This window comes from Phyllopteryx taeniolatus, chromosome 4 (assembly GCF_024500385.1).
Source record: "Phyllopteryx taeniolatus isolate TA_2022b chromosome 4, UOR_Ptae_1.2, whole genome shotgun sequence".
Classification (NCBI taxonomy): domain Eukaryota; kingdom Metazoa; phylum Chordata; class Actinopteri; order Syngnathiformes; family Syngnathidae; genus Phyllopteryx; species Phyllopteryx taeniolatus.
The window spans coordinates 33030646-33055506 of NC_084505.1; the positions used below are offsets into that span (position 1 = coordinate 33030646).

The window sequence follows — 24861 nt, forward strand, 5'->3', positions numbered from 1 at the left end:
CACGTTTGCCCACCCCCCCGCGTTGTCTCACGTCCATCCCGTTTTGCCCCCCCCCGGTGGCATGACAAGGGGGTGCCATGGTCACCGGGAACATATTGTAAACGTATTGGTTTCCACTTGATTTATTGCTACCATTTGTAACATGTAACCATGCTAATATTGCTGCTATCCGTGACGATTGGCAGTGAATGAGGCTTTTGTCACCGTGAGATGGAATTCTCTGGTGTGCATCCGTTCTCGCTCATGTGTCTGCTGTGTTTGTACAGTTCCTTGTGTTTTTACAGTGTGTGTGTTACGCTTGGACAGCCGTCACAGGCTCCTGCACTCGCTGTCATCCATGATGGTGCGTACAGTATGTTTACACACGGACCGCAATTGTGTGTGTGTGTGTGTGTGTGTATGTGTGTGTGTGTGTGTGTGTGTATACTTGTCACGAGCTTGCAGTCTGGAGCCATGCCCCGGCCCGACACTCAAGCGGCGGGGTGGCCCGGCGTCCCACAGGGCCCATGGCTCCAAGCCTGACCCGGAGAATGTTCCAGATCTCTGAAGAAGCTCCATCCGTTTGTGAGCGCACAGAGTGCTTGTGTGGGTGTGTGGGTGTGTGTGTGTGTGTCTGTGTGTGTGTGTCAATGATTAGCAGACAAGAAGCTTAATGATGTTCCCAGAGCAGATACTCAGCTGCCGAAGAGCAGGAGGAAAACTCGCAGTGGGGTTTAATACTTTTAAGATTAGAAGATTACATTTGTTATTGGTATCATTCTCACACTTATACTTCGCTTTTGTGTTTTTTTTTTTTTCTTGTTACAAAAGAAGGAGAATCCAACACATGGTAATTAAATTGGCGTTCGTTGTTGTTTTTAAATTTTTACGCTGGCTAACGTCTTTCTACATTTGTACAACAATTATGAATGTTGACATATGAGATTAGCATCACACCCAAGCACGCAGGCACTTGCACATCAAGGAGTGAACCCTACTTTACTCACTAGTCTTAATGCTATTAAGTTTGAAATATCAAAGTCTTAACATTATAATGTTGTTGAATTACATCATATTTATTATTCATAAGAGTTAAAAACTGAGGAAGTATGACATTTCCTCCTAAAATTTGAATTATATTTATTGGTTAGACCAGTGTTTCCCAGACTTTATTCATTTTACATTAGAAAAATGTACACAGGGCACTACCAGACAAAAATCTCACCAAAAGTACAGTATAAATACTGAAATAATGATGATTATCGTGTCTTAGTTTACTCACAAATTGACTATGACTGAACACAAAGCTAATGTACTCAAGGCTATACTACTGCCATGACTTATTCTTTTGTATGAATGGCAACAGGTGGATACACAGGTTAATTGTACCTTGTGCCATTCTAATGGAAGAGTTTTTTTTGTTTTGTTTTGTTTTTTTAAACCTGTCCTGTGCAGCTGCTTGGTCATGCAGAATGGATAATTTTAATACCTTTTTTTTTTTTTTTTTAATGCCATTACAGTTCTGTGCAACGGAGGAGGATGAAGAATACGTGCCGCACTCAGGTACCGCCATATTTACTGATTGTCATTTGTTTGTTTTATATTAATGGCCTAGATCACTTTTTCATGAAGATATTACATACTGTAAATGTGACTTTACTACTGCGTTATTGAAGGTTAGCGATGGTGTACGGATCGTTACGACTTGCGTACAAATTCGCGTTTCGTTGCCACTGTTGGAATAAAACGGTACTCGGTTGTAAACTGAGGAACCCCTCTACAGTATATGTATGCCCGCCCATTACTCGGGCATACAGTAAAACTTTGTTTTTCATGTGGGCCAAAGGCCCTATTTTCACGACTGGCCTAAACGCAGTGCGACAGGTACGGGTTAGACCGGTGTTGGTAATTTCATAGACCAACGCCCCCCGACCGATCTGAGGCTGGGCGGGCCATGTCACTGTGGTTGCATTTACAGCCAACTTCATTTGCCGCCACTCAAAGCGGCTCCTCTCATTTCCTTTAAATGTGGCGAAATAACAGTTCTTTTAAAAAACAAACGGCGGCACGGTGGACGACTGGTTAGAGCGTCAGCCTCACAGTTCTGAGGTGCGGGGTTCAATCCCTGTCCCCGCCTGTGTGGAGTTTGCATGTTCTCTCCGTGCCTGCGTGGGTTTTCTCCGGGCACTCCGGTTTCCTCCCACATCCCAAAAACATGCATTAATTGGAGACTCTAAATTGCCCGTAGGCATGACTGTGAGTGCGAATGGTTGTTTGTTCCTATGTGCCCTGCAATTGGCTGGCAACCAGTTCAGGGTGTACCCCGCCTCCTGCCCGATGACAGCTGGGATAGGCTCCAGCACGCCCGCGACCCTGGTGAGGAGAAGCGGCTCAGAAAATGGATGGATGGATGGATAAAAAACAAACAAAAAAACCCCACACTTTTAATGTTTTACACGAAGTTTATTTTACCACACAGAAATTATGTGCGATATGAATCTGTGACATAGCAGTGAACGCTGAACATAGTTTTGAGTCAGGGATGTTTCCTGATATGACAACAGATAATAAAAACATCTCGATCAAAGTGCACATGTAAGCATAGCGAGTATCTTTCACTGCATGTTACCTCTTTATGTTGAAATCCTCCTGGGCACTATAATCCATGTGCTCTACTCTGTGTGTGTGTGTGTGTGTTGACATGTTTGTGCGTGTCGACACGGCTTTGTATCAGTGACTACATGTGTGATGGCGGGTGTGTTTGTGTGCAGTTGCCGCACCGAGTCCCACGGTGACTGTTCCCCGTGCTCCAGACGCCTGCTCGGGCGATAGCATTGTGTGTGTGTCCAAAGACCTGCCGGCTGCCCTATTCCGCCACGTCTTTATCATGCTAATACAGCCAGACACGGAAGCAGGGAGGCGGGAGAGGGGAACGATAGCTCCGCAAATAGAGGAGAGGTAATCTCTCTCTCTCTCTCTCTCACTTTCTCTCTTTCTGCCGGTCTTCCTTTCTTCACCCCCCCCTCCTCCTTCGCTGCCTTTCTTCTCGTGCCCGCACCCTCTTCATCTGCCGCTTCCTTATCTTCCCCTCACTTCTTTGATAATCCCCCTGAACATTGTCTTCATAATTACACACAACAATGATTCCCATCCTTGCTGGAGAAATTTGCGCGGCGAATATTTTCATATTACACGGAGACAGAGAATTAATAACTTGGGCCTCATATGTGGTTCTATCCCTCCACGTGTGTGTGTGTGTGTGTTGTTTTAACACGACTGTTACATTATGCATGCCGACAGCCTGTTCTGTTCCCTTTAAAGGCCCGTCTTGTTTCCCCATTATATCTGCTTCCCCAGTTAATAGAGCTCTTTGTGTGCCACTTCCCTTCATGCAGCCGCTGCCACAACACAAAAGGTCAACGCCGCTGCCACCCGACAAGCCGCCTCAGATGCCGGAGCCCGCTTGCTCACTGTGACGGCGGCCGCACAGGTGACTTGAAGATTTCAGGACAAGGTTTGTTGTGGAAGCGAGATCTGTGCATTGTTCCCCGGCTGTATTGCGGTTTACTTTCCTCCAGGGTTGGGAAGTAACGAAGTACAAATCCTTTGTTACTGGACTCAAGTACAGTACATTTATCAGGTACTTTACTTTTACTCCCTATATTTGATACAGACACAGTGGTACCTTGAGATATGAGTCCGTTCTAGCCTCCCAAAAAACCCAACAAAAAGGATTTATTGTTTTTAATGAGAGAAAAAAAATAGCACTCTCATATTATAAGGACATAATTCAATACAGTTAAAAATAATTAATAATAATAATAAATAATTTTTGAAGCCTCATTTTATATGCATGACAATTTTTTTTAATCATTCAAATTTGGCAGGGTTTTTAACTACATCCTTCTCTGTGGTGTGTCAAATTCACAAGACATTTATTTTATTTCCACATAACAGGTCACATTTTCCCACCAACCTTCTACAAGCTTTTAGCCTTCTACTGACTTTAAAGGATGTTTTAACCAAACTTTTTTTTTTTTTTAAAGAATATGAGGTCAAAAGTATCCCTGGCAGTCCTTTTTTATTCTTCATGTTCAACCTGCAAACTGAGACTGAGGGATTATTTTCCTGAAAAAAAATGCAGTTCACTTTGAATTGCTGGTATTGTAATTGAGGAACATTTGCCACCTGAACAGTTTACATCTTCAACATTATTGAATTCAAGCTTACTGTATCTGTTTAAGCCTCCATTTCTGTTTTCCTTTCAATACCACACACAGATTGAAAAACCCATAATTACTTTCCACCAGCACAAATAAATCAGATCTGCTAATGTGCCGTTTTTCTGTACAGCCACCGAATGTGCTGGAACAAAATGAATAAAACTTGAAATTGTTTTATTTGATGCCATTAATTCCTTATTAAATACAGCCATAACCACCATTGCCTACTTTAGGATCCATAATTCTTTGGCGTTAAGGCATTCTTTGGACACCTTCCCTTACAAATGACATACAAGCGGCGAGGGTGTGTGCATTTGAATACATTTGCATCCAATCCATTCTGCGCTTTTTTGTTACTTAGGACTCCTCTGACGTCTCTTCATTTTAATAGCCACGTGAAATAATATCCTGCTCTGCTGCCATCTTGTCTCCTCATTCTCTTCCCTGTTGTTTTTTTCCCCTTTCTTCTTCTGCTTTCGCCCCCCTTATCACCTTTATGACCTCCTCCACATCCTTCATGTGAGTGTGGGCCTTCGCCACTGATCCATGGACGCTAATGGGCCTCACCATTGCTGCTGGAACACCCAGACACTGGGATCATATTTGTTTAAAAACATACAAATGAAAACTGAAAGAACAATATTTGTGTAGCATGCTCACATATATATGTCTTGTGCCAGTGTGTGTGCGTACGTGTGTTCAGTATGTGTGCGTGTGTGTGTGTGTGTGTGTGTAGATCATTTCACGGTGAGGATTAAAGAGGGTCAGGTATGATATCTTGTTTCCTGTGACCCGCTCATCGCACGGTTTCCCACACTCATCACTTCAGTCTATCACATCCCTCTTGCTGACAGTGTTAGCCCGGACCCCAAACACACTCACACACACTCGCACGCACACACACACACACACACAAACACGCGCACGCACACACACACACGCCACTGAGCTATACAGTAAATCCACATAATCTCCAGATACCTGTGTACGTGTGTCTAAATGTCCGCTTGTGTGTGTAACTTATTCCTGTCATAGCAAACACTCCAGACTGTATTTGTTTGTGTGTACGCGGGTGTGTGTGTGTTTCCTGTAAGTTATTGCGGGTTACGATAACAACGGCTTCCCCTGTCAACAGCCCATAATGTCAGATTTACAGGGTTCCCCCCGGTAACCACCGGGACTTGTGTGGTTGAGTGGATCAACATCAGAGCCCATCTATCATCACACACGCACGCATACACACTCAAATTTGGCCTCCACTCTAGTTGACCCCATGCCCCAATTAATCGCCAGATGTGTCCAGTAGAATGGAATAATGCCACGACTCAGATTATTCCTTCCTTACTCGGAACTGGTGGCACGGTGTGCTAGTGGTCAGCGCGTCTGCCTCACAGTTCAAAGTTTCATGAGATTGAATCCGGGCCTACCTGTGAGTTTTGCGTGTTCTTCCCGTGCTTCCGTGGGATTTCTCAGGGTACTCCGGTTTTCTCCCATTTTTCAAAAACACGCTAGGTCAATTAAAGCCTCGACATGTTTTCCAGGTGTGAATGTGTGTGTGTAAATGGTTGGCTGGCAACTCTTGCCCAAAATGACCTGGGATAGGCTCCAGCTCTCCTTAGACCTTTGTGAGGATAACAGTATAGAAAATGGATTGACTGATGGATGGTGCCATGAGGTGTTTGTAATTGCCTTTACTGATACCACCATGTGTCACAGTTAAATGTCTTTACCACAACACACAGCAGCTGTACATCAGACATGACATCTGTGAAGCTGAATTTCTTTACAGTGGAGTTTCAAGAGAAAGCACTCGAGAGCAATAAGTGATAAAAGGATTAGTTTTAAGTAATTAAATAAACAAAACAAACCCCCCAAAAATCAGAAATATTTGTATTTTATAGTTTATAATAAATTATTTAATGTGAGAAATGAACAAAACGTAAATGATGCAATAAATACTAATACATTTTAATTAACCATTTTTGGGGAACAAACTGTTAAATTAAAGCCGTAAATATTACCGGACCTTTGAAAATGCTCGGTGGGCCAGATTACAGAATGGTGCGGGCCGTATGTGGCCCCCAGGAACATACTTTGCCCACCCCTGCCCTAAGAGGTACTCTCTGCCGTTGAGTAAACAAATCGGCCAGCCACTATTTGGAAAAATACAGTAATATAAAAAAAAAAAAAAAACACCAAAAAATCCATCATAATTACATGGCTCAAGAGTATTTATAGTCGCATACTTATGCTTATTTTCCTAGCTTACTCATGCCATAAATCATTTTACACTTGAGACTATGTGAGTCCCGGGATGCACATGTCAGGGAAACAATGAGTCCCTGCAACTTATCATCACTGAATACAGATACAGTAATCTTCCTCTATATCACGGTTCTTGCTTTGCAGTTGCGCTGTATTGAAGATTTTTTTATTACAGATGTTACTCCATTTTTTTATACTGTTTGCACAATATTTTTGTGTTATCCATTGCTCTTGTTCTTTCTCAGTATATGATATGTGTTTTGGCTTGTGATGATAGCAAACCTTTTAGGACAATATAGTTTCCCAAAAACTATCACGACAATTGATAGTATCGTTGATGTTTTTTTATGCCACTGATATAATGATATTAGAGGATAATAATTCAACTACATCCTTTTTAAGAACCATTCACTTTTAATTGTAATTCTATCTTAGATAAAATAATATAATAATGATAATTATATTCACGTTTGTATTTGGATTGTTGGGCACAGGGTTCCATAATTTCTTTTTTCTTCCTCAAATGACCGGGCACCTTTACGTACCTTCTGTTTTTTATTGCCGCACCATTGAGAAATTTGGACGCATATGCAACCATATTAGTCGCACTCTGGAGTCCTGTCTCATCCCCCCCAAAAAATCATACGCCGGATTTACAGTACTACGCCAGAGTACTAAGCCATGCGTCCGAAGAGGCAGATTGATCGTACTTTATGCGTCACTGCTAATCTTTGTGTGTCTGAGACACAGGACGCACATCAAACGAGATCCCTCCATACTCATGCTTTTGAAGTAACAAGTCTAGTGATTTTTTTTCTTCTTTTTTTAAGTAATAAAGACCATACGGACAAGAGACAATAAACTAAAATTTAGACCACAACCCTGAGTTTGGGAGAAAAAGCTACTACAGTTACAAGTTTTTTTGCCGTCTCTATTTCCCTTTTGACATTCTGCAAGTTAAAAACATATAATGTACTTTAAAAGCACTCTAATACAATATATCTGTCTTCTAATCCAAAACATTAGAAACAGCTCTCAACCACGACCACATAATACACATTTTATTTTAAATGAATGCCTTCTGACACTGTCAAACTGCGCACTATTGTCTTTGTGAAGGCAAAAAATTTGAAACAGCTGCAGTATTGGATCTCATTGCATATCTAATATCGTTGCCAGTGAGTGCATGTGTAAAAGTTCTAAAACTTTGCAATAAGATGACGGAAACTTTAACACTTCCTCCTTAATGTGATCAAAGCTGTACTCCAACACTTTTAAACGGGCCACGCTGGCACTGATGCGAAACCTTGGGGACGTATCGGGGCGTGCGATCGTGCGTCGCGTTCACACTGCTGATGTTTTAGCTCTTATCGTGCCTTTTCTCATTCTTGATCTCATCTTGATAAACCTGTTTAATTCTTATCATAATAGACTATTTCATGCACCGATGCCTCTTCACTCCCGCACAGCGGCGATGAGGTACAATTGGTTTGTTCTGCTCCTTTTCTTTGTCTTGCCTTGTCGAAGAGCACGCATGATTGTATTGACTCCGCTTCTTTTTTGTTCTTTTATCGAACAGAACTGCTGGCTCGCGTCTGTCTCTTTGGTTGTCTCTTCAAACACTCGTACACGCTGCGCTAAAAATTAACATTTGTTCCAGCTGTGACATTGGACATCCATGGACTCGATCTTAAAATCATGTGTAACTAGTTGTGAGACTAAGTTTTTGGCTTTCATTTCCTCCAATCTGCCTCTTTTCTAACCTGGAAAAATGGAGCCACGATATGGCAAGGAACCACATTTATGTGGAGGACCCACACACAAAAACTCAGAAAAAGGCGCTAAACGACCCCGCCGTGGTCAAACAATGGCGTTAGCTCCTTAGCTCACTTGCTCGTTAGCTAGTGGGTTAGCGAATGTAATAAACAGTTAACTTTCCCTTAAGTGCCTCTGTTGTGTGGGTCTATGCACGGCACATGAACCAAGGCTGTGGAACAGAGTCAGCGCCGGTCTGTCGGTCTGCTACCGGTCCAAGAGCTCACTAGCAGCTCCTAAGTACTAGCTTAGCCACTATTAGCAGGCCACTTTGCAGTGGAGCTGTCGAACTCGCCATTAGCTTTCCGCGTGGGTTGCGCATTGGTTACCACAACAGAGACACTAGCCCAAATAACACACAACACTTTAGGAATTACGAAATAATGATAAGTATTCCAATTGTAAGAGCTTAAATATCAATTCTGTTTGTTTTTCAAATATTTTCAGTTAGATTGATGAGTGGTTAGTTACAGTGAAATAATTTAGGAAAAGGTTTAAAATATGTAGAATACTTACACTATTCACAAATTGTTTATTGTATATACTGTGGACGAGGAGCATATTACATTCTGTGGTTGTCAAAATGTGTGCATTTGAGATTTGCTATGGAGTTGATGTATTGTGGTGATGATGTAATGAACCAGAAGAAGGAGGGTCAGGCATGCAGTGGAAATGTGGACAGTGGGGCAAAATAGTTTTTTGACCTTTCTTCGTTCTCTGTTCATTTGTCTGGAATTTGCTGTGCTTTGATTCCATAATTTTACAGTGGAAATCCAATTGGATGTGGAAACAATTTTACTTTGTGTTTGTTTTCGAAGTCAAGTCAACCGTTTTTCTTTGAACAAAAGACCTGCGTCAGCGGATTACTTGTTAGCAAGTGAACTCAAGGAAAAATGCATCAAGCTTAACCCCATTCAGGAAACTACAATTTAGTCAAAAAGCTCGCTCTCTGTGGATGGATATGTGGACTTTGGAACAGAATCGAACAGAATGTGTTGGACTGAAAGCGAACTTAGTCTTTGAGCTGGAGGAAAAAACGTCTATGGACATCGTAAGGATTTCGAACTGTATGTTGATACCATGTTGCTTAGTTAGTGTTCGCTATTGTGCCTTATCGTTTTGCTCAGTGTGAAAAAAAATAATTCGTAATGGATGATCAAAACACTGGAAAACGTAAAGTTAAAATGACTGAGAAGGCTGTGGAAGAGCACAAAGCGAGACAGTTGCAAGCACGCAAGCAGAAACTCTCCCAGATAACTGCAATGATGAGAAGGGAAGTTTTGCAAAATTATGGACACTTAACAGGCAGGAATGAGCATATTTGAAGAACAAGAGCAGGCGGATGAACAAATTGACGAAGCAGAAGATGCTGGCTCTCAGCCACTGCAATACAACTCAATTTCATCCATTCAACGCAACGATCAGCCAGTATTGCCTAAACAAAGTGTGCCACAACCAAAAGTGGACTATGAGAAAGAACGAGTGCTTGGTAGTTTATGTAAGGCCATCTCCCAACAAACTTGTGTGACTGAGTATCTTGCGAAAAACCACCAAGCATTATTACTTCCTGATCTCAAGATTGCAGTATTTAATGGTGATCCTCTTGAATATAAATCCTTTATTAGCGCAATGGAACACGGAGTAGAAGGCCGAACTCGTGATAATCGTGACTGACTACAGTTTCTTATGCAATACACAAGTGGACCACCGCATGACTTAGTCAAGAGCTGCTTACACATGGACCCCTCAGTTGGTTACGTAAAACCCAAGCAAATGCTGAAAGAGTTTTTTGGTGGTGACTACAAGACAGCGGAAGCCTACATTCAGGAGGTCTTGGATTGGCCAGTGATCAAACCAGAAGATGGCGCTGCGTTACAGTCTTATTCATTGTTCCTCACAGGATGCTTAAATGCAATGTCTGATATTAGCTATGTGGAGGATTTGGACAATACAGCTAACATAAAAGCAGTAAATAAGCTCCCATATAAACTCAAAGAAACCTGGAGAAAAATTGCCTGTGATACGCAAGAAAAAAAACCGAAAAGAGTAATGTTTAAGGACTTTGTAGGTTTTATTAATAAGCAAGTGAGGTATGTGCAGCACCCTCTTTATGGAAATATAAAAGACACTACTGTAAGTGCGAAAGAATCACTTCAACAGAAACTAAAGTCACAACGTGCAGATAGGAACAAAGTGAAGGAAAGGTAGATAAGAGCAAGCAAACAGCAACAATGTCAGAAGGACACGTCTAGCAACCACTGTGTCTCCTGCAAAGTTGATCAACACAGTCTCCCACTGTGCAAAAAACTCAAGGACAAACCTCACAGAGAAAAAATAGGATTTTTGAGAAGCAATGATCTATGTTTTGCTTGTTTGAAACATGGTCATATGAGTAAAGGCTGCAATGAAAAGGCTCAGTGTCAAGATTGTTCTTGCCTACATCCCACTCTGCTGCCCATTAACTTTAAAGGCAAAGAAGTAGTAAAGGAAAACTGTGAACAGCAAACAGTGTCAAGTGCTCTTGTCCAAAGGGCAGGAACTGTTGGCGTCACTGGGGCCGGTAAAGAAGACTGCGCTCTTTCAATAATTCCAGTTAAAGCTAAAAAGGAAACAAAGCCTGTGACTACATTTGCATTTTTGGACCCAGGTAGCACGGCTACTTTTGTTACCGAGTCACTGATAGATCACTTGGGCTTGAATGGACACAACACACGCATTTTAAAACGAACAATGGGAAAAGAATCCGTTGTGGACACTCGCATTGTGACTGAGCTAGAAATTAGTGGCCTCGATGAAGATCAATTTATCCAATTACCTGAAGTGTTTTCACAAAGAAACATTCCTGTTACCAAAAACAATATTCCTTGTCAAAGGGATGTTGATTGTTGGCCTCATCTAAAGGAGGTGAAGCTTCCCTCAGTCCAAGCAGACATTGGGCTACTCATTGGAGCAAACACTCCCAAAGCGATGGAACCACTACAAGTTATCAGTAGTGTGTATGATGGACCTTATGCAGTGAGCACAATGCTCGGCTGGACAATAAATGGACCACTAAGAGGTGGAAATGACACGAAGGAGGTAAACAAATTAGCAGAAGTCTCTGTAAACAGAATATCAGTAACAAAACTAGAAGAGCTCTGGCAAAGGCAGTTCAAACATGACTTTCCTGATGCAGGGCAAAATGAAGAAACAGAGTGGTCGAAGGATGACCACCAGTTCATCCAAATGGTGTCTCACTCCGCCAAGCTTTCTGATGGTCATTACAGTGTTTGTTTACCTGTGAAAAACAAGTCACTTCATCTGCTGAACAATAGGTCAACGCGCATTAAATCTGAAGAAAAGATTGACAAGAGATGCTATATGTTGCATTCACGGACAGCATTCTCAACAAAGGCTATGCAGTGAATCTCAACACCAAATCTGAAGTAACAGAAGGACGGACGTGGTATCTGCCACACCACGGAGTCAGACATCCTGTGAAGCAGAAGCTCTGAGTAGTCTTTGACTGTGCTGCCAGCTTTCAAGGTGTGTCTTTGAACCAGCAACTCTTACAAGGGCCAGACCTGACAAGTTCTCTTGTGGGAGTTCTTATGAGATTTAGGCATGAGGACGTGGCTGTAATGGCTGACATTGAAGCAATGTTTTATCAGGTCCGAGTCAGCAATGAAGATACGGATCTTCTTAGATTTTTCTGATGGCCTGAGGGAAACTACGAACGAGAGCTAGTTGAACATAAGATGTTGGAACACATTTTTTTCATCCCCAAGTGTTGCAACGTTTGCGCTGCAGAAATCTACATTGGATTTTGAAAAGGAATTTGGTCAAGAAGCTGCCAAGACAGTCGCAAAACATTTTCACGTTGACGACTGCCTCACGTTGGTACATGATGAAGAGATTACAGTTGCTCTTTGTGCATACTTAGAAGGCATGTTGGCCAAGGATGGATTTAGGTTAGCAAAATGGTCGAGCAACAGCAGAATGGTGTTAAATTCGCTTCCAGAAGTGGAAAGAGCAGATGGATTTCAAGATCTAGACTTGGGTAAAAACAGTTTACCTATTGAGAGAGGTCTTGGAATCCAATGGTGTGCACAGTCAGACCAGTTCAGGTTCAAAATCAACCTCAAAGATCGGCCATAAACCAGGAGAGGGCTGCTTTCCCTTGTCAGTTCCATTTATGACCCTCTGGGCTTCCTTTCTCCAGTAATAAGGCCTGCTAAAAGAATGCTTCAGAACTTATTTCGGTTAAGGCTTGGATTGGATGAAGACTTGCCAGAGCATGTCATCAAAGATTGGGAAAAGTGGATCTCAGGTCTGCAGCAATACATGTGTCAAGGCAAAGCAGTTTGGCCCAATAGTTTTTGCACAATTGCATAATTTTTCCGATGCGAGCGAAGACGCTTACGGAACAGCAAGCTATTTACTGTTTCGTAATGCACACGGTGAAGCTCAAGCTACACTGATGATGGCGAAAGCAAGAATTGCACCGTTGAAGGTTCTAACAATACCACAAATGGAGTTAACTGCAGCTACAGTTGCGGTTAAGATCGATAGGCTTTTGAAAAAAGAGCTGGAGTTGCAGCTTCACAATTCTATTTTTTGGACAGATAGCACGGCTGTGCTTAAGTACTTGAACAGCGAAATCGTAACATTTAAAACCTTTGTGGCCAACAGAATTGCAACAATTTTGGAGCACTCTAAAACTTCACAGTGGAGGTACATTAATAGCACACTTAAGCCTGCAGACCATGTCTCCAGAGGGAAAACAGTAGTGGCTTTCTTGAAGTGCGTAACCTGGCTTACGGTACCAAGTTTTTTGCTCTGTGCTCATGATCAGTGGCCTAAGAATCCAGACTCAGGAATGGTGCATGATGATGACTTAGAAGTCAAAAGAACAGCTCAAGCATATGTTGTTCAAACACAGGTACATAAAGGTGCTATGGATCAGTTAATGACCCACTACTCATCTTGGACTGGATTAAAACGTGCTGTCGCTTGGTTTCTCATGCTTAAAAAACTGCTGAAGGGTGTAAAAACAAAGAATAAATAACCAAATGCAGCCAATATTGAAGACAGACAGGATGATTTTGGAACTGCTTCCAAAGGAACACACTTAACTTGTGAGGATTTACAGGAATCTGAAACAGAGATTGTAAAGTACGACCAAAAGCAATGTTTTTCAGAGGATATTGCAGCAATTGAGAAGCATAAGAGAGTGATGAGAGGAGGTTCGCTGTACAAGTTGAGTCCAGTAGTGCAAAATGGAGTCATGAGAGTAGGTGGAAGGCTAAGCCGAGCTGCAATGCCCATAGATTCTAAGCAACAAGCTATTTTGCCAAAGAGCTCGCACATTACAGAGCTTTTACTGGGACACATCCATGATACTGTGGCTCATGCTGGAAGGAATCATATGTTGCCTAAACTGTGTGAGAAATTCTGGATACCTGGTGCTAATGGGGCCATCAGAAAGTTCTTGCCCAAATTCACCACTTGTAAACGGCCTCATGGAAAAGCTGGAAAAAAATATATGGCTGACTTACCAAAATGCAGGGTTTTACCTGACGATCCCCCATTCACAAGAGTTGGCGTCGACTATTTTGGCCCATTCTTGGTAAAAAGAGGAAGAGGACAAATCAAGAGGTATGGTGCGATCTTTACATGTCTCGCCATACGAGCCGTGCACATAGAGGTTGCTTCTTCACTTGACACCGATGCTTGCTTGAATGCAGTCAGGAGATTTATCCCCAGAAGAGGACAAGTCAAAGAGATGTATTCGGATAATGGGACTAACTTCAAGTCTGCTGACAATAAGTTGAGGAAAGCAATCAAAGAATTGAACATGAATGAATGGACATCCAGTGGCATTTCAATCCTCCCGCAGTTTCACATCATGGAGGAAGTTGGGAGCGACTGATCCGTTCAATTAGGAAGCACAGCAAGAGAACAGTTATTGGAAGAGGAAGATCTTCACACCTTGTTCTGTGAGGCTGAAGCTATAATAAATAGCAGACCCATCACATGGGCGTCTTCCGATCTCAATGATTTGGAGGCCTTGACACCTAATCATTCGCTGTTTCTCAAGGTCAAGCCAGAGTTGCCTCCAGGAGTATTCTGTAAGGACGATCAGTATGCTAACCGCAGATGGAAGCAAGTACAGTATCTTGCTGACGTCTTCTGGAAACGTTGGTGTAAAGAATACCTCACACAGCTCCAGGAACGTCAATGATGGTCCACATCTGAAATAAATTTTTGTGTTGGTGATGTGGTGCTTGTTGTGGATGATACATCGCCCTGAAATTCCTGGCCACTCGGAAGGATTGTGGAAACTTACCCTGACAAGAACGGTTTTGTTCGTCAGGTGAAAGTTAAGACCAAGACTAACGAGCTTTGTCGGCCAATAACTAAAATATGTCTTCTTCAAGAGACTGAAAATGATTGAATATAGCTTAAAGCCTGTTTTTCATAATTCAACAGGGCTAAGAAAGAGACATTTTGAATATCTGAACTCTGGCGTAGACACTTGTAAAGTCGTGTTTGAATAATTGTATCAAGAACATTGATAGCAATTAGGGGCTGGTAATGTAAGAGCCTAAATATAATTTCTGTTTCTTTTTCAAATATTTTCAATTAGATTGGTGAGTGGTTAGTTACAGTGAAATAATTTAGGAAAAGGTTGAAAATATGTAGGATACTTACACAATTCACAAATTGTTTATTGTATATACTGTGGATGAGGAGCATATTGCATTCTGTGGTTGTCAAAATGTGTGCATTTGAGGTTTGCTATGGAGTTGATGTGTTGTGGTGATGATGTAATGAACCCTTCAAAAACATGTTCCCGTGTGTAATAGTTGTAGTTACTCATAACGTTGCTGTTACGTGAACGGTAGTGGGCACATGTGTGTGCAAGGGTCTTAGTGTGTGTGCGCGTGAGTGCGTTGTGTGTGTTGAGAAGATGGGTACATGTCATCGTGTGTCATGTTAGTCACTGCCCCTCCGACAGCTCATGTCAATAGGCTGCTGATACAGCTGTCATCATGTCGTGGTGTGAATGAGCTTGGCTCGGCTGCGTACGTCTGTATGTTTGTACTCTTTCTGTGTAGTGTATAGTGTAGTGTTTATGTGTGTGTGTGTGTGTGTGTGCGTGCATGTGCAGTGTGTAGTCCCAGACGGAAACCCAGAGGACAGATGGCGGGTTCAGACGCAGACTGACACAGCGTAACCAAGTGATTACACACTCAATGACTCCCCCTGAAGAGAGCGCAAGGGAGAAAAGAAGGGGGAGGGGAGTAGAGGTGAGGAAGGGGCGGGGGGAGTCAGAAGCTGGGACATTTTAAGGAATAAACGGTGAGGAGGGGGAGGTTTTAACGAATCATTTATTGGATAGTGTGGGATATTGACGGAGAAAAGTGCATGGTGTTAAGATGTGGTGAGGAAGTAGTGACGTCAACATGACAAGCGTGAAGCGAGGGAAAAGGTCGTATTGAGGAACACAGGATTACATGCTCGCAGATTAAAGCAAATGCATTGGTACACCTGACCACGACACCAACAGGAAGTTGAAATGAAGGGAAATTCCACTCTTCTGGGAAGACTTTGGAGTCTAGGAATTTTTGTACATTCATTTAAATTAGAATGTTTTTCCTACCACGAGCCATTTCACTTTTTGTGAAGTCCTCCAAAACATCCCCAAAACAGGCATGTTAGGTCAACTGAATTGACATTATAGATAAAAATGGATCCATCCATTCATCAGTTTTCTATAGCGCTTCACAATTTAAATGAAATTGATATGAATTTATTTCCAACAGTCTACTATCTTCATTCCATAGCGTGTGTTTTGGCTTCCCAGCCTCCAGTAGTGTGTATGTCCAATCACATTGCAGCTTTTATGTGTTGCCATGTCAATGTATTCTGCCCAGGGCCTTCAGAATCAGGAGTGGTGGCCCGTGACACAAACACACTATTAAGGCTTCTTTATACTCGCGCGGACGGCGACCGCGCTGACGTCAATGCGGCTGTCCCGCGTGTAGTTTGCCTTTATACTCAAGGGTAACCCACGCGCGCAGTTTTGAAAATATACTGCAGTTCACCTCCAAGTCAGGGGTGTTGCTACGGCTGGTATTGGCTAGGACACCACAGGGTGGAGTTTCCTCTGCATTTTTTTGGCCATTTCTGGTAGCCGTTTTTACTTTCCTTTCAGTAACAAGGAACAAAGCAACAACAATAGCGACCGTGGAACAGTGTCTGCTAGAACAAATGGACCTAGATGACCAGATGATACGTTTAATTAAGCTGCAAAATTGATCGAGAAGGCAGCGGCGTAGATGGTATGTAAAACCAAGGGCCATGCTGAGTACGTCATCACAGCATGTGACTAAAACGAACCAATCACGAGAGATGATCTCCGCGGCGTTCGACGCGCAGCAACAATTTTTGTCGTGTGCGCCTCAAGCTACGCATAGGGGCCACGTGGGGCAATTCGTCGGTCACGACGTTTCGACGTGCCATTTTTCCTTCCTCTTATTGGTTGTGCTAAATAGGCTTGTGATTTGCGCAAAGGGTGACGGAGGAGGACAAATATCGGAATTTCTTACAAATTTATTTTCAAGACTGACTTTTTAAGAAAAAGTGCACATTGTGAGGATAGGTCGGCCAGCACCGTAGCTGGCTGGCTTGTTTCAACCTTGAAAATTAATTATTTGGCACTTCCAGAGTATGAGCATGATAACTAGCGACACTACACAGTTATTTAACTAACTCTGAGGAGCAAAGAAAAGGAGGATGGATTTTATGATTGATAAATAATCAGCGTTTCTGGTGGGTTTGATGTATTTAAAGTTTTTATATTTTTTATCAGGTTATCTGATAAATATTGATTGTGAACTGCTACAAATGATATTGTAGTTTAGAGGTCTGGAGAAAGATAAAGGGTTAACTGTTTCTTGCATTAGTAATAATTGTATTAATCCAAAATATGTGAAATCCCTATCTCTCTCTGTATTGCTACGCATAGTTACATTGCGTTTTTGTATATTATTTTGTAAAATTGCTGTCATAGTGGTGGTACCAAGAGGTGGATTAGGTCATTTAATTCCCCACTGAAGGCCCAGGTTTGAAATGCATGGACTACTACTGCCTGGTGGAAATGTGGTCGGAAGCCAGAATACCAAGAGAAAACCATCGCAAGCATGCGGTGAACGTTCAAACTCCACACAGGAGCGCCTGAAACGAGATTCCAACCTGGGTCCTCTCGACTGTGGGGCAGATGTGCTAGTCACTACCCCACCGGGCTGCCCCAAACTGTTCCACTAAAGTTGAAAGCATTACATTTTACAAACTGTCCAAAATGAACCAGTACTTTACTTTCACCCATATTTTTATCATACTTATTAGTTCAGGGTTTCTCAGTCTGACTGAGCTGTCACTACCATATAAAATCGTACGCACACGGATTGGACTTCAGAGTCAGCGTAAGATTCATGGGTGTCGGAAACGTCCCATGTGTTTTGGCATGTGTCTGCTACCTGTTTTAATCTGCGAGTGAGTGCTGTCAAACCTCTGCCTGCTGTTTACAGCCTTAAACTCCACCAAACTAAGACACACTAGTAGCCCAGGTCAGGTCAAGCGGGATCATGGGAAATGTTTCCCCTGGCCCTTCTCACCTTTTTCATCTCGGAGCGTCTCAAAAACATCCCAGACCTTGCGCTCGGTGCCCTTGTCCCCCCCCCCCACACACACACACACACACTGGAAGTGAGTGATGTTGAGTTTTAGTAAATTCCAGCTTTAGTTGATTCTTAAACTTGGATCAGTCTCAGTGACACAAAAAGTGTTTTGTTCATATAAAAAAAAAAATTGTTTAGTGCAGGCAAATGTTGTACGTCAGTTTGCATAGACGTATTTGTCCACTACATTTCTGTTAAAATTCCTTTAAAACCACATTTCAGTCACTGTTCATGCTGTCATTTGACAGTCTCACGTCAATCATTAGATTAGCCCCATTGAAATGCATAGCTAGAGGTAATAACAAGACTAATGTCATCTATATAGTTTGTAATCCTTTGTTTTGGCACGGTGGACGAGTGATTAGCATGCCTGCCTCACAAATCTGAGCTTCGGGTTTGGAATCTTTGCAACGGCCTTCCTGTGTGGAGTTTGCTTGCATGAATTTTCTCCAGGTACTCCGGCTTCCTCTAACCGTACAAAAACGTATGATAGCTTCGCTGAAGACTCAAAATCACAGGAGTCAAACTCAAGACCAGATTCAGCCCGCCACATAATTTTATGTGGCCCGTGGAAGCAAATCATGTGCGTCTATTTCATGTTTCTTGCTAAAAAAAATTCCAAATTTGCAAATTGTCTACACTTTTAATAATGTTAGCTTCACCATGCCGCGATCTTCAACTGTCGCTGGAACGGTTCGCAGCCAAGTATGAAGCGGTTTGGATTAAAATCAACAGCTCCAAATCTGAGGCCGTGGTCCTCAGTCGGGAGATCGACAGGCAGTGATGCCGGTCTGTCGAGGTAAAGAAGGAGCTGAGCCGAAAGGCGAAGGTGTCGATTTACCGGTTGATCTATGTTCCTACCCTCACATATGGTCACAAGCTGTGGGTCGTGACCGAAAGAACAAGATCATAGATACAAGCGGCCAAAATTAGTTTCCACCGCAGGGTGTCTGGGCTCTCCCTTGAGATAGGTTGAGAAGCTCAGTCCTCTGGGAAGGGCTCAGGGTAGAACTGCTGCTGCTCCTCCGCATCAAGAGGAGCCAGAGGTGGCTGGGGTATCTGGTTAGGATGCCTCCTGGACGCCTCCCTGGTGAGGTGTTCCGGGCACGTCCAACTGGGAGGAGACCCCAAGGATTACTCAGGACACGCTGAAGAGACTTTGTTTCCCAACTGGCCTGGGAACGCCTCCGGTTCTCCCCGGAAGACTTGGACGAAGTGGCTAGGGTTAGGGAACTCTGGGCTTCCCTGCTTAAACTGCTGCCCTTGTGACCCGACCCCGGATAGACGAAAGAAAATGGATGAATGGATGGTACCAGTAAAGCTTAAAAAAGGCCTTACTAATTGGCATACAGTGGGTCTGACTCACATTTCACAATCAAGTCTATAAAGTAGTAATAAACTTTTCATTAACCTATTCTAAACCCTCCATATGGATAGCCATATGTCAAAGTGGGTGCCTTATTTCTCCCTTCTACAACTAGACAAACAGGTCGTTGGTGTTTAATAGATTTGGCCGCCATGCTGTTGGGCGAATGATGAGCGAGAGAGAGAGTGAGAGCGCCATCAATTTATCTGCTGCTTAACTGCTCGAGTCTCACCTCCGCAAACTCATTTTAGTATCTCCTCTCTAATCTGAAAAGCTATCATCTCTCTAATCTCGGCCTTTCATTTTGCCGCAGGGAGGAAGAGGGGAGGGGCGTTCACATCAATCCCCGATCTCGGAGATGGTCTGTTAGCCCGGCGTAAATGTTTAGAACATGAGGCCAATCTCCAGGGTTTATCCATCAATGCGCATCCAGTCACACGCTTCCTTTTTTCTCTTTTATTTTCAATGTCTTCACCCTCCCGCTCGGTCTCTCCCCAGGGCATTTACAGGGATGTGGAAGCTGTTATTGGACAGGTCAGTGGAGTGGAACTGTCAGATAATAGGCCAGTTACCGCGGCAGCACATGAATGAGGGATGGAGACGGAGGTAGCGGGAGCGCTCCAGTCGCTCCCTAATCAGGAGGCAAACGGGGAAATCTGAAGAGTTTAGACTCCCGGATGAAATTGATCGAGAGGTGGGGCGATAACATGGGTGAGGGAGAGGGAAGTGGGCGGGTCGGTGGGTGAAAGGTAAGCAAACAAGACAATGTGATGTGCTTGGGCAATATGATTGTGTAGAAAGAGGAAGACAGCAAGGGAGTGTATTAGTGTTCTGTGGAGCCTGAAGTTTATTTGTAAACGCCGGCTTCATTACCCAGAGTGCAACAGGAGCAGGCGGCCACACCAAGGTCACGCTAATCAGACTGTGACAACAGGAAGGATCACACGGGATCTAATGTATACTCTCTACTTTTCTCTATGCACTTCATCCTTGCTACGTTCTGTCTGAGTGGATTTCTGTCCCTATGTCTTTCCATCCTTCTCACCATCTCTGCATCTTTCCTTCCTATCTGCACATCCCTCCATCCTTTCTGTCTTCCTTCCTCCCTCTGTTCTTATCTTTTCTCCCTTTATTCATTCATTCCATATCCCTGAAGGCAACCTTCCCTTCTTAGCCACATCCTGTTGACCATGCTCCATACTTGCATTCTTCCCCGCATAACTCTGTATACAGTTGCAAGAAAAGGTCTGGTAACACTTTTGAAATGTGTTGTATTTCTGCCTAAAATGGTCATAAAATGTGATTTGACTTAACTATAACTATGAAAATACATGATAGATTGATTGTACACACCGCATTAATTCGGACACACGCAAAATGAGGATGGGGAGGCAAGTCTCTTGACATTAAAAGTAAACTCAGCTGACTTCACGATGAACAATAAGTTCTATTTGTCGCCTTCGCCATGTTGCACTGAGCAGCCAGGACAGAGAAACGTGTATGGCATTAATTTGCTATACCACCAACAAGTTCCATTTCTGCTTCTTTTGTCACTATTTTCCTCTTTGTCATCACTGGTACCTTTCTGTTGTGTGCTGGCTTTACCAAAAACAATAACACCAAGAATCAGAAAAACATTTGTGTGAGGTAATCTTTTAAATGTTCACGGAGCTGATGTCGGAAGAGGACAGTTTGAACTGTTTAGCGATATAGGAGAGAAATTTTGTCAGACTGTATGATCTCCTTTCTCCGGGTCTGCCAGCTGCCTCCCACATTCCAAAAAGATGCATGTTGGGTTCATTGAGATTCATCAAGATTAAATTGTCCATAGGTGTGAATGCTTGTTTTTCTGTAATTGCCCTGCAACTGATTGGTGACCCGTCAATGGTGTACTCATCCTCTCACCCAAAGTTATCTGGGATAGGCTCCAGCTCACCCAAGACCCTAATGAAGACAAGCGCTTTATAAAATGGATGGATGGATGTCTGACCTCCATTTAAATGGATTAGTTCCACTGTAACCAAAATTATTTTAAGGGATGAGCCGACTGAGGATGAACTGCTCCTTCACGACTTGACAATATGTGGCCATGTGGTCTACATTTGGAAGCAGAACACTGAGTGATTCTCTGGAGTAGGGCTGCACGATAGTTGAAAAAAATGGCATTTTCTTTAACCCAGCGATATTGATGCGATGTTAAAAAAATACAGGATATTATACACGTAACGTGAAAACCAGCACACATTTTTTTTTTCCCTCTGTAAAAACTATGCGCAGTAAAGCACAAAAGTATACAATCTTTTGTATGAAATCTACCTGTATTTAAATGCTCTGTAGTATTGAGCAATAGTCCAGCCAGACAATGAAGTTAAAATTATATATTTTCATGCCCAGTTATACTGTAGAGTGATTAGCACATTCCTAACACTATTCATTTGTTTATAATCAGTCTGTTGTTTTACACCTATGTTTTTGTGTATGCTTTGTTCCCTTCAATAATACCGTGGCTTTCCCCCCCTCCCTCCAAGTGTAATCTGTTGCGACATGCATTCGTTCGTCACATTCTGAAGAGTGATACAGTAAATGCAGGTGTGTAATTGTTTTCCCATGTCCTCATCAATAGTTATCATACAAAAAAAAAGCTTATAACATTTTGAGTTTCTCCGTGTGTCTTGTTTGATGGGTTACAATTTAGCGTAACATTGATGCTAATCTTATTAGCATATCCAACCAGCTCCCTCTGTTGGTCACTTATTAATATTACAGTTGATGGGCTGAATATCAATGCCACCAACATTGTGCAGGACCCTGCAATGCGAATATTGCGCACATGTACATTGCGATGACGATGCTCAAACGATATATTGTGCAGCCCTAATCCGGAGCGAAAACGGTCAATGCGTATTGGAATGTAAAAACTTGGTGGTGTCACTTTTAAGGCTGTTTGGAATGGTCGGGGAGGAGGATGGGGTGGAAGATGGAAGGCTATAAAAAAAAAAGATATTTTTCCTCGACGCACACACAACTCCGTGTGCTATTGTAGCAATCACCGATTCTTTTGATGTGTGCACTTGAATGACGCTCACAGCTGGGGCTGTTCTTCAAACTGCTAATCTCTCCAAGGTGCCGAAGAGGGAGAAGAAAAGGAGGGAGCAGGAAAAGAGGATGAGGGGAGGAGTGAGAGGAGGAATGGAGCGAAAGAGGAGGCCACAAATTGGAAAATGAGCGAGAGGGAGAAGTGATAAGAACTTCTGCTTTTGAACTTGAAGAGCTTAATTTGAAATGTCAGGGCTACTCCTCTTCCTCCTCCTCTTCTTCCTTACCTTCCTGCTCCTTTCTCGCACTCCCCCTTCTCCTCTTTCTTTCTCAACAGTCCCTGCCATTCGGTCGTGAGGATTAAAATAATTAAACAGGCTCTGTTTTAATTAAGACAATAAAGCCGCCAGTCTCTGGGTGAGCCCGGCGAGAGATGGCGGCGAGGCGGCAGAGGGCAGCTTGATAAAGAGCCCTAACGAGAGAGGCGGGATGATAGGTGCTGTGGAGGGACACACTTGATTGGCTTATCTGCCTGGTCTAACTACTGGACTGCGTTGCTCCTTCATGCTCCCAAATACAACGGAACCTCAGAGGCGTTGTACAGTTTGGGAAATATTCTGTCATCATGCATAATGTCACCCAACAGGGTGGACTAGTGGTTAGCATGTCTGCTAAACTGTCTGCAGTTCTAAGGTTCGGGGTTTGAATATCGGCTCCGGCCTTCCTGTGTGGAATTTTCATGGCCAACCTACACTTGTGCGGGGTTTCTATGGGTACTCAGTCTTTATCTATATTCCACAAAACATGCTCGTTAGGTTCGTTGAAAATTTTAAGTTGCTCATAGATATGAATGTGAGTGTGATGGTTGTTTATCCATATGTACCTTGCTGGCCAAAATCATGGCAATGGATAGATAGATGCATCACATTTTGGGGCTGAGGAAAAAAACAAAATGGAATAACTCGGCTAAGTCGACTTCAAAAATAGGCTGACACAGAATTACTGCCTCGAAGCTCTGCCAGGACCCTCACTCACCCCCCCCCCCCCCCAAAAAAACCACAAAACAAAACAAAAAAGAATAAGAAAAGTTCCATCCGGAACCATGTCTACGCCAGAACCAATGTTTCACACGGACATTTATTGCAGATGGATGCAGTGTTGGGCCAGTGATAAACTTTACCAAAAACGACAGAGGCACGTCTGTAACTGATTTTTTTTACTATTAGATGTGTAATGTACATATAACATGATGTTAATGTGATCTGAATGGTAGTTAGCATTTTTATTTTTTTTACCTAAAATGGTAATTGCTACAACCAGTTCAGGGTGTACCCCGCCTCCTGCCCGATGACAGCTGGGATAGGCTCCAGCACACCCGCGACCCTAGTGAGGAGAAGCGGCTCAGAAAATGGATGGATGGTAATTGCTAGTGCAGTAGTGCTAATTGCGATTACTAACCGTTTAGCAAAGGCTAATTTTATTTGATTATCAAATTCTGTAGTTTTTTTTTTTTGAGGGGGGCAATTACTCGAGTACTTGACGAAATATCTATAGGATATTTGATTCTAAAAAGATTTGATCGTAACAGCCCTAATAACGCTAACCTCCCTCTTACTGTTATCTCAGGGGTGTCAAACACATTTTTGTCGCGGGCCACATTTTAGTTACAATTTCCCTCAGAGGAGCATCATATTCTTACAACTTGATGGATAACTAGTTTTGAAATCAGAAGTCAAGCATAATAGTTTGCTGTAAAAAGGTTTTTGGTAATGGAAACATTTTGCAATATCTCAACGTTATTATTTATTACATGGCAATGTGAAATTTTGGCACAGATTTCAGAATCAGAATCATGGAAGTTGACGCACATGATTTGCTTTTGCGGGCCACATAAAAAGATGCGGCGGGACAGATCTGGCCCCCGGGCCTTGAGTTTGACACCTGTGTGTTATCTCTTTCGTATGTAAAGCGTCTTTAAATGTTTAAAAAAGTGCTATATACATTTACTGTATTATTATGATGGTATTCATTCATTCATTACTCTATTAATCACTGCCATTGACGGCTTTAGAAGTCCAATATCCATGTTAACTGGGAGGGCTGGCAGTGAATGAGTTAAAGGCATATATTATGGAGAACTGACTTTTAAATAATATAAAAAGAATATTGGCTACCTGGGGGCAGTATAAGACAGACAAACAAATATACTGCACTCGAGACTCAGCCCCTCTCACGGCTTCTCATTATGGCAATAATGTTAGTCGTTCTTTGCAACGGATGAAGAATATATGCCTGTGAGTATTCTTAAATTGTCTGTCTACATGTCTTTCAGCACCGTTTGTGTTGAGATATCTGTTGCTTAAGGGGTAACAACACCGCTACATAGATGCTAATTGTTAGCCCGTGTGCCTATGGAGTTTCCCATTGTACGTTAGCATTCAGGTAGCCTAGC

The 24861-nt window shown here is 42.7% G+C and overlaps 1 protein-coding gene across 8 annotated transcripts in view; it reads left to right on the forward strand.

Moving 5' to 3' along the window:
- The window catches only part of LOC133477277 (uncharacterized), a 119768-nt gene that overhangs the window by 38268 nt on the left and 56639 nt on the right, over positions 1–24861 (forward strand). For 4 of the 8 annotated variants that reach the window (XR_009788271.1, XM_061771869.1, XM_061771870.1 and 1 more), the window contains exons 1-4: positions 368–829; positions 1500–1542; positions 2751–2937; positions 3375–3493. Coding sequence is in view for 7 of the 8 variants with exons in the window: in XM_061771869.1 (XP_061627853.1) it covers positions 653–829; positions 1500–1542; positions 2751–2937; positions 3375–3493 (526 nt within the window). In the remaining variant the exon portion in view is untranslated. Of the gene's footprint in view, positions 1–306; positions 344–367; positions 830–1499; positions 1543–2750; positions 2938–3374; positions 5417–24861 lie in introns of those variants that run through there. The other 4 variants (XM_061771873.1, XM_061771872.1, XM_061771867.1 and 1 more) reach the window with 4 other exon arrangements.